Consider the following 10,826-nt stretch of genomic DNA (forward strand, 5'->3'; position numbering starts at 1 on the left):
GCTTTCGTAGCTTCGATTGAGATTTCTCTCAACCTATTAGAGAAATTTAGAACGACTGCCGTTCCAACTACGTTAAGAACTTCCTCAGTTAAATTTCTTGCTGTTACAATGCTGATCATCTGTGCATGGAGGTCTAGATGTCTTGTCGCTACCTAAAAGATAGACAAATCTGGCCACGAAAAAAGAAACAATTATTCCCATATTCCAACACAAAATTATGTAATATGGAAATGAATATATTAATAAGATATTTGGCAATGCTATGGAATTCAAAGGATGAAAAGAGGGACATGAACATCTTGACAGCGTCTCTGCTCCAAAGACTCCACAGGACAAATAAGTGGAATAGACATCGAAAGATAAAACAATGTCCAACCAACAAGGCAGAGAAGTCTGACATAAAAAGATTAGGAGAAATATAAAATAACGACCACTTTTGATCAGTCCTCAAACTCATGCATGTGATCTAAAAGATAGTTGGCTGCCAGCTCCTCGTTCTTGTTGCATGCAAAGAAGACCTCCAATACTAGGGCTCGATCAAAGCCCATTGCTTCAAGCTGCCAAAAAATATTGCAATGTTAGGAAAGACCTACATGAATAGTCCAAGCTTCACATGAATTCCTCACACAACTTGGCTTATTTAAACTAAACAGTCTTACTACAAAAACAAAAAGATGAACTAATGAAAATCATTCACGGGAAAAACATTGGAGACAACACATTTGTCACATTTTGTCCCACATTGCTCACATATAATCTAGTCAAGTTTTCTTGAAGATTTCAAGGCTAAAGGTACCAAGGAAATCAACCATATCAGTTCATCCAGAAATTTTGGTGTAGAAAAAGTTCATATTCAACAAAACAAAAAAGTTCAAACTATAGTGTGTGGGAAACCCTTCAAGTGCGTATAGGATAATTTCATAATGTTGATAAAGAATGATATAGTAAACAGGTTTTATCATGATTATATAACACATTTATTAGAGAAGGAATACATAAGCTAAAATTTGACAAGAGTTTCAAGGCATGAGGCCTATCCTTCCCTTACTGATTCCACTCTTCAAGTACAAAGACAATTGACAATTAAATTGAAAAGCTAAATAAGTAACACGAGCTGACAAACTTACACGTTCAATGGCCTGACGCTCCTCAGGGGTGACAGTCACAGACTGCGGCATTGCTGAAGCCCCCTGACCCAGTAGGTTCCTGAATATACATTAATATGCACATAAGCATCCGTGCATTCAACAATATATATACAGACAGCAAGTGATAATGCATCATATTCATCTCACCCTTCCCCTTCAACAGGTTCATTTATCAGGCGTAAGAAGTCAGCCTGATGCTCTTGAATCAGGCGCATTAGGTGTGGATTTTGCTTTCCTAGCTCCTGAAGCATAGGCTGCAGTGGAAAAGGATGTCAGCAATGTTAACCCACAAGTTATTGGAATGACCAAATTGACAACAAAAAGAAGCAGACAGGATTTAGAGTACCTGCAATATTTGGGGGTTTGCTTGCACCATAGCTCGCAAAACTTGGAACTGAAATATAGAATAAAACGCTTTAGAAACCTCAAGTAAGTTAGTAAACAATAAGCCAAAAAGAGCTTTCTTGAAGAGGCTGGGCTGTTCCTTTTCAACGCCTGCCTTTCATTTAGATGTTGGGGCAAAGCAAGTCCCAGAAAAGTACAGGTTGGCTTCCAGCTCCATCTCGGCTCTCGAGGGGGTGGAGTCCTGGGGCGAACTACTCATTGCTGTGTTGCCCCAACCCAAGATTAAAAAATACGAAAGTCTCAGATAAAATACCTGTTGACTGTCACGCAAGAAATCCAAGGTGCCTGCACCGGCATTTGAACCCATAGTAGGAAGGCCCTGATTCAGGAAGATTTGAAATCCATTACTACACAATTATAATAAAGTTCATAAGCTATTGATCAAAAGTTATCTACCTGTGGAAACAGATTTAGGGGGTTTGAATTGGGCCCACTAGCAGGCGCTGCTGGCAGTGGAGCCTGGGCTGGAGGGTTTACTGCCTGCCCACTAGAAGGAGCTCGAGCAACTGGCGGAACATCTGCTTGCTCAGGAATGCCCTGAAATAATTTAATTTTCATCTCAATCTAATGATATGACCCACAGATAGACGTGCTTAAATCCAACTTACAGCAACATAGAAAGAGAATAGCAAAATGAACATCATGTTTATCTCAACATGAAAATAGTTTCCATATGATCATGCTTAACTGATTGTAAAGACCATATTTTTCACATGAGCAACATAGTTATTATTTAGGATCAGCAAAACTCCACAGAAGACAATGCGCTGGTCTGGTTGGATACGAACAGGTACAAAATACAAACTGAAATCCAGAGAGTTCCCCAGTTGGCAGGATTGTTTGGCTTTGAACAGCCAAAGCTTAAGTTCCCCAGTTTCCATCCACTTGTCCAAATCTCATATGTAAATTCGGCTGTTTAAATTTACCATTTGCAAAATCCTCTCCTAAAATTTTTTCCTCTTCTACTCGAATAACATTTATGCACCACTGTTTGGGACAAACTACCCCACAAAAAGGTAGCCTCGAAGATTCTATCAGTATTCAATATCATTAAGCAATCTCAACCTACACTGGAGGATGTAATAATCTGCATATTCTGTAGTAACCCAAGTATACGGGAAGTATACAAGAGAAACCCCTCGCTGTAGAAGAAAAAACATCAAGAAAAACATGAAAGCTAGAAATGTTTAAGTCCACAGCGGCCGTCCAGTGATAGTCTTAAAGAAGAAATCCTTAAGTTCCTTTGCCATCCGTTCACTACCTTGACCAAAGCTCATATGTATCTCAATTAAAATTCGACTGTTTAAATTACCATTTGCAAAATCATCTCCTAAAATTTTTTCCTCTTCTACTCGTATAACATCTATGCACCACTGTTTGGGACAAACTACCCCACAAAAAGGTGGCCTCAAAGATTCTATCAGTATTCAATATTATTAAGCAATCTCAACCTACATTGGAGGATGTAGTAATCTGCATATTCTGTAGTAACCCAAGTACACGGGAGTTTGAACCGCTTATGTTTATAATTATATATATATATATATATATATATATATATATATATATAATCAAAGAAATTTTATAAAAAGTGTAGATGCCCCTGAGCATACAAGAAGTATACAAAAAGACACAAAAACAGAAAAGGCATAGAAACAAGAAAAAACCCGCAAAGACCTAACCACAACAGAAATCCCAAAACACCCCAGCAAAAACCAGCCCAAAAACCCTCGACAATATTACATCACAGCAAAGCCCTATTGCTTTTGTCCCGAGTAGAACCAAGACTCCTAGCATCATAATTGATATTGCACTCAAGGTTATGTAGTTCTCTATTCCCTTTAATCTTAGGAGGGGAAAATGGGACCTCAAGATGTTGCCCCTCAACCATTTGAGCCATAAATCCAAAAAAACCTTCTTGTTCCCCTCAAAGGAAATACCCACAGCTTGAAGGCACAAAGTAGCATCGAACACTGCCTCAAGAGAACCAATTGCCTCTTCAGAATCACCTCCCCTTGAAGATTCTCCCACCTCAATTGGTGAAGAAGGAGGACTGCATGGAAGAAGGAACCCATGCCTAACAAAGCTGACCGGAGGCTCCCTAAATGCCATGGTCTCCATAGGAGGCGAAGAATGAGGACCCAACAGAGAAGGAGAGGCGGTGATCGCCGCCAAAGACTTAGCAATCAAACTCTTGTTAAGCTGCGCATCCTTCCGCTTCTAAGAAAACCTCAACATTGGAGTTGCTCGTAAGACTTCGTTTGTTTTTAAATGTTGGGCTATGATATTTCACAGGTTTTCATTTAAGGATATTTTAAAAATTGTAAGATATTTATAAGGTAAGTTTATTTGTTTGGAGTTCTATTATATTTTGAGGTTTATCATTTGGTGAATTGTAAGTTAATCATGCTTATCTAAGGCTTAATCTTACGAGCTTGATAGTCTTATTATTTTTATAAGTAACTGAAATGTCATTAAAAGCGTAAGGCGCTCACAGGTATACAAGAAGTATACAAAAGAAAACACCTAGATAACTAAAAGGAGAAAATCTTATGAGAAAATATCATTCACCTAACTTTATATATGAGGGAGGGTCATGACACAGGACATTCCAAGTCAACGTCTATTTCACTTCCATTACATGCAAGTTACACCGTTAAAACTATGCATTGTAAATTGACCAATCCTAAAATTTGTATACTGAAACTGCCATAAGCCTATAGTTAAATGGGTTGAAAAACATGTATAGCTTGAGGGAAAAAAATCATTTCCAGTTGACGAGCTAAGTCCACTCAAATGGTGGACTAATATGAATAATGAAGCCAAAGACTGGAAAAAGCCTTACAGAATACAGATATTCAACAGCTCTTTCAGGGTTATTAAAGGCAGCACGTAAAGCACGTATAACGGTGTCCCGGTCCCAGCTCCCCCCACCCATGTCTAGAATCTGCTGAACAGTAGCCTCTAAATTAGTTCCTGCAACAAGATTTGATGCTGCTTGGCCATAGACATCTGATTCTGAACTGCATAAACCCAAAATAAGAAAAATAACTAAAAGAATATAGTCAGAGAAATATCACATAATTCAACCTCACTTTAATTACATAAAAATCATACAAGTAACATTTTCTAGACATACAATCTAGAAAGAACAGAAGGTTAAAACACATGGTCTTAACTTTCAAGCATGGGACTTATATTCAAAAATGTGATCATCAGTACTCACGAAGCAAGAGGGACTGCAACAGTAGTGGGCTCAGGGGAAGACTGGGGCCTGCACAATACAAAAATATGAGAAGCAGAAAAGTTAGTTAAGCAGTCAGAAGTGTACATACAGTACAAGAACTTCAAACTGATATCAAGCCTCTGAGAAGAGGGTGGATATGAACTCACAGAGCTACAGTTGAGGGAGGAGGTTGAGATGTTGGAGTTGGTGCAGTTGGGGGAGGAGGTTGAGATGTTGGTGTTGGTTGTGTCGAGGTAGGAGGCGAAGAACTTGCAGGTTTGGCCTACACATGTATTAGATAAACTTCAAATGGCAATCATAACCACAACCACTAAGCAGAAATCATCCATACTTACCTGGCTTGTGGGAGCAGCTGTTGTACTTGAGGCTCCGCTTGATGAGACCTTATTCTACAATTATTTCAATATTGCATACATTAGATACATTAGTGCAAACACAAATTCAACTACCATGCTTAATGTGTACCAGGGGCCGCCTTATGCTTTTAATGATATCTCGATTACTAATTAAAAAAAAAACTAACATGCTTAATGTCTCTAAAAGGAAGCAACTTTAAAAACTAAACTTTAAGAGCCTATAAGAGACCTGCAGAACTTTTTGTACATCATCTCTTGCAATATAGAAAACCACCATCATCAAAGTAAAAAGAAAAACAAGAGGACAAGTGAATAAATAAGAAATTTCTCCACAAAAGTGATGTTTCCAGTTTTAGAGACTAAAAATTTGTGAATCAAGGGGTACAAATGGTTTTCAAGCACAAGTTCGGGAGTGGGAAACCTGAGATTAACCACTCCATGCAAAGAGATGTTGATGCATAAGACCACATCTAAGCCCGCCCAAAATCCCACCTAAGAGAGATCAGCACCGGATAATGACTATCTATTTATGGACATAAACTATACGTACTTTAAATACAATAGTTAATTATTTTGTGAAAGGATTCCAAGGTTTTATTAACTCCTAATTCATGTCCAGTACACCTTGTTGCGAGAATTGTTATATCATGATTCGTAGGGTGGGACTTATGTCACTACAAACAGAGACTAAAGCAAGTGTTGGGTTCAGAGCTCATGTCTGTTGCAGAACAGTCCCATCCCAAATGAAAAAGAAGGCTGTAATGAGGTAGGCACCAACATAAGAATAAAAGTGAAAAATCTGTACACCTAATAACAAAAGCACATGGATCTAGCAAAAACTAAATCCAACCACAAGTAATCTTTTTCTTTTTCATATTTTTCATAGAAAAATTGGAGCCTAAGAGTTACCCCCTAACCAAATTCCAAAGTTTGATTCTATCGTACAAGGTTCTGTTGAGTTGAAAAGTTCAATAAAGTAGCATAGGATCATATTGGTTGGTTCCTTCGAAACGCATATAACAAATTCATAGATAGGCTTACTAGTAGACGAATTGACATGCAAATCCGAGAGAAGATTTGAGGAAGATACTTTCATGAAAATCATTTCACCTACATCGAGTGGATCCTAAATGAAAACGATTGTCTTACTACCATTTTCTATTCCTTTTACCTCCATCTTTTAATGTGATTTCTTACCCCCCCCCCCCCCCCCCCCCCCAAAAAAAAAAAAAATGAAGAGAGGTGAGATAGTAGGGAATAAAGGTTTTTAGTTTACAAACTTTTAATGGAAGCCAGAAGAATTTGCTCTGTTTCCAACTTTAAAGTCATATACTTACTTTTGTCCCCCTTAATAACAAATTATTACAAAATATAAGATAAATGCTTTCTCAATAAGTTAAATTATAGCTCTCCACATTCCTTTCCTTCCTCTCATTTCTAAAATACGAAAAATAAACTCCATAGGAGATAACCAAATTCACCTTGGTCAACATGACGACAACAAAACTATTCTCAGCAACTTTATTTTCTTCCAGAGTTGTGGCGTCCTGCAGAACTTTCCCCTGATGAATAAGCATCTGTTGTGAGGCAGGGTAAACATCAGAACCCTGCAGTGTCTCTATACTTTTCTTGACACCAGCAACCTGAAAATGTCGTGAAAAAAAAAAATTGGAGCAATAACTGAAACTCATGACGAGGAAGAAAAATAAAATAAATAAACAAAGAAAGAAAGAAAGAAACTAGCAGAGGAAACGAATTCCACAAGAAGAAACTAACAATTGACCACTTTGTAAAAGTTAGTGAGATTCATAATAAATTGAACAGTGTAATTTTATGTGCACAAAAAGAAACTATCATTTGATAACTTTACAACGGGATTAATAATGCTTTAAACTGTGAAAAAGACATGCTTATGTAAAATTTGGCCAATAAAATGCGGCAAAGATATGATCCAAGTGTTAAATCACTACTCATCCCAAAAGCTTAAGCCGATAAGAAATGGTTAATTTAATCATTTTAAGTTATATTCTAATGCTCTCACTCACGTGTAGGCTCAAACTCTCTCTTAATTAGTGAGGCCCAATACGTGTAATATTTAATTGAAATGTGAGGTGAAAGAAAAAATCAATGTTCGAAATCAATACTTTTGGCTCTGATATCATGTTAAATCACCATTTGTTTTAAAAACTTAAGCTAATAGAAAATGTTTAATTTACTCATTTAATTTTATATTTTAATATCGAGCAACTCTATCCAGCTAGAGAGAGGGAGAGACAGCTGTCATTTTTTATTTTTTTTTATTGGTAATCAAATAAATTTTATAAAAAGCGGAGGCGCCCCTAAACATACAGGAAGTATACAAAAGGACACAAGAACAGAAAGGGCAAAGAAACAAGAAAAAAAATCCACAAAGACCCAACCACAACAGAAAACCCAAAAAACCCAGCAAAAACCACTTTCATCTATTTCATGATTGTATTTCTATCTACGTCACTGTTTAAACGCTTGTCAATTGTTTTCCTTCTATATTTTCAACAGGCTCTTCTGTATGTCCAGGCTGCATCTAACCTATGCTCACAAGAAAAAGTACAGGTCTTTTGGGTATCCCCTTGCTGCTTGGGTATTTTGACAGAGTCAATGATCAAGACAAACAAACATTGTTGTAGCTCTAAACATCAAAGCAGCAATGCCCCTTCCTTTAAGGTAGGTCAAACATCAAATAAGCAATGCCCAAGGACTGCCACATGATACTACACAAACTAATAATACAATAATTAAAACCTGCACGATAGAGATATCTTCGTATAAAACTTACTAGTAGGTTATTAAATGCGGTAAAAAACAATAGGATCCAGAACGAATATCAAAGAACATAGACACTGTCCTGGATAGTGGTAGTTCACAATGTTAACAAAAATGTGCATTCACTCTGCATAACTAGAGCACTACATCACATTCCATCCTTAAATAAACTTCAATAATGTATATGCACAGAGCATCCAAAGAGAGATGTCAAATCCTAACAAAGCCAACACTCATAGTCGTTTCAGGTACAAAATAGCTAAGAGCTAGCACCTGAAAAACACTTAATTATACATTTGGCACGTTATACAATATTTTTGTTGAGTAGAGATTTGAAGTAGGTAAATTTGAATGTTTCCCCTTCCGTAATAAATCCAGTTTAATATGGACGCCGATAATCAGAGAAGCACTACTAACACGCCCTAACATGATAATACACAAATTTCCCTACTTGAAACTCTTTAAATACAAAATGTCCGAAGTTGAACTAAATTAAACTAAAACAATTATCTGCAATTCACGCCAAGAGTACAAGTTGCGGAATTCAAGCACAATTCGCAAAAGTCCTAATCAAATTCTAGATCACACAAAATCAACTACTAGAAAAAATATAAGAACCTAAGCTTCATCTGCATAGATAATTCACGAGGAAAAGAAACCCTAAGTCATAATTAATTCCAACGGCAAAACAACATAAAGCCCTAATTACACAACAGTAATCTATTGTCAGTATACTGATGATAAAACTATAAATAAAATCCAATAATTAAGAGATTAAGAGATGTATCGGTACTGTTTCTTCGGGTTTCACTTCGATCTCGAAGTGAGTACCCTTGAGAGTCTTCACGAAGATCTTCATCTTCCTCAAGGACGCCCTTCCGTACAGTCTCCGGTCCTCCGCTGAGTCTCCGACGTCACCGCCGGCGATACCTTTCACACGCACAGGGACGGTGGAAGAGAACGTGAAAGAAAGAGAAAGCCAAAGCAGAAAGTCACTTCAAAGAACGGGAAAGTAGACTGTGTTCCGTTTATATATCTAGGCAATGGCAACAATCACCTACGGGTAATAACTTTGGTTCTATTTTTTTTCATCCAATTGCTTATCGACACGCAGAATAAAAGGTCGATTTCTGACAGGTTTCACGTTGTGATTGGGCGAGGATTAGTTTTTTTGGCGGATGGGGTTCTGTTACGTGAACAACTTATTTTAGAACGGGGAACGAGCTAGAGCTCTGTGTCCAACAAGTATAAGTAACTACGATTACGTGAGAATAATTTTTGGGATTATCCGTACACATTTGAACAAGCTGATCCTTCATTTCGAAGACTAGAGCATAAATGAACAAGCTCACTTTCCATGCAAATATCAAGCCCATTTTTATTAGGATATGTGCTCTAAAAGCCAATTTCATTTATATGACATTTTTATTTTATTAATAAATTTGTTTATTTTCTTAAATTTATTAAGAACATTGATTCATGAAACCAAAAACCTAATAACTGATCCTCGATTTCGAAGACCAGAGCATAAATGAACAAACAATTCAACAATTTCAAACTGACAATTTAGTAAAATCAAAACTAAATCATGTGATTTTAATTGGATCAGAGCTATATCTTCCGCTTCTTGGATAGGCTGAAACTCTCTTTTTCCTTTCTTTATTTCCTTCTTATTTCTTTTTATCTCATCTTTTCATTTTCTTTCTCGTCTCTCTCTCTCTCTCTCTATTCATGTTAGCCGACACCCCCTCTTACTTGTAGGAATAGGATTCTCTCAATTTCAAGTGATTGAAGGATCAATTTTCAGTCAAGATTCTGTTTTGTTACATCTAACGGCATAGATGATGTAATGTTATTTAAACTTTTAAATAACATAACATATACACTATTAGAGCATTCCCAATGGTTTGTGTATTTTTCAATCTAGAATAGCTAATCAAAATCTATTTTATCTAGTTTAGCTAATGAATTTAAATATACTATACATCCGATTATCTATTCTTAACTCTATATTATTTTTTTATTATTTTTAATTTATTTATTTCATTATAGTATTTTTTTCACGTGGGTCCCGCTTTATAACTCCACTACTTTGCACACTTTCTCTTAAATCTCCACTATAAAGGAAGAAAAAAAAAAAAAAAAAAAAACTTTGAGTGGTGGAAGGAAAAAGGAAAAAAGCAAAGCTAAAAAAGTGGAGATAAAGAATAAAAAAAATAGATAAGTGAATAGTATAACTCTACATGTAGAGTTTCACTATTTATGGAATTAAGAAAAATCTATTATAGAGTTGGAATACATAAGTTGATGGAGTCTCTTTTTAACACTTTTATTATCTATTCTAGCTTAAAGTTACAAATAGATAATCCATTGGGAGTGCTCTTAGATCTATAAAATATAGTCTAGGCCATAAAATGTCTCTACTCCATTTCGCTTGAAAAAGGAAGGGATCTTAATCCCTTATTTATAATGTCTTATGGCTTTGAGGTATGAAACATTGACATTTTAAGACACAATTTTTGGCCATCTTTGTCCACGTGACAACTTTTACTTTTACTCTTTTTTATTATTATTAAAAAAAAAAAAAAAAAAAAAACCGTAAAATTAGCTAGGAGAGCATCTTACCACATGAAAAATGTGGTCAATAATTATGTTTTAGAGTGACAAAAAATTATACATCTATAACTTTAAGGCCATCACAACCTTAAGCCTGGCCTATGATTATACAAGCACCACAAGCTAGGTCAGTATTTCATGTAACCATGGTAATTGGTTGCATAGGTGGCTTGATGGGGTGACACATGTCAACCCATGTGTCACTCTCCTATCCACTTGAATTATCTCTCTTTGCAATAAGTCTCAATGGGC

General features: G+C 36.2%; 1 protein-coding gene across 1 annotated transcript; it reads right to left on the bottom strand.

The window, feature by feature from the left end:
• Positions 1-215: 215 nt before the first annotated feature.
• On the bottom strand, positions 216-8,972 carry LOC133859247 (ubiquitin receptor RAD23c). Its single transcript, XM_062294581.1, has 12 exons — positions 8,752-8,972; positions 6,638-6,799; positions 5,136-5,189; positions 4,947-5,062; positions 4,780-4,827; positions 4,399-4,576; positions 1,950-2,090; positions 1,807-1,872; positions 1,495-1,542; positions 1,296-1,402; positions 1,128-1,206; positions 216-557 (listed from the first exon to the last, which is right to left on the bottom strand). The coding sequence occupies exons 1-12, from the start codon at positions 8,815-8,817 to the stop codon at positions 441-443; spliced, it is 1,182 nt and encodes a 393-aa protein (XP_062150565.1). The 5' UTR covers positions 8,818-8,972; the 3' UTR covers positions 216-440.
• Positions 8,973-10,826: the final 1,854 nt, after the last annotated feature.

The sequence above is a fragment of the Alnus glutinosa genome, chromosome 2 (genome assembly GCF_958979055.1).
Source record: "Alnus glutinosa chromosome 2, dhAlnGlut1.1, whole genome shotgun sequence".
Taxonomy (NCBI): Eukaryota; Viridiplantae; Streptophyta; class Magnoliopsida; order Fagales; family Betulaceae; genus Alnus; species Alnus glutinosa.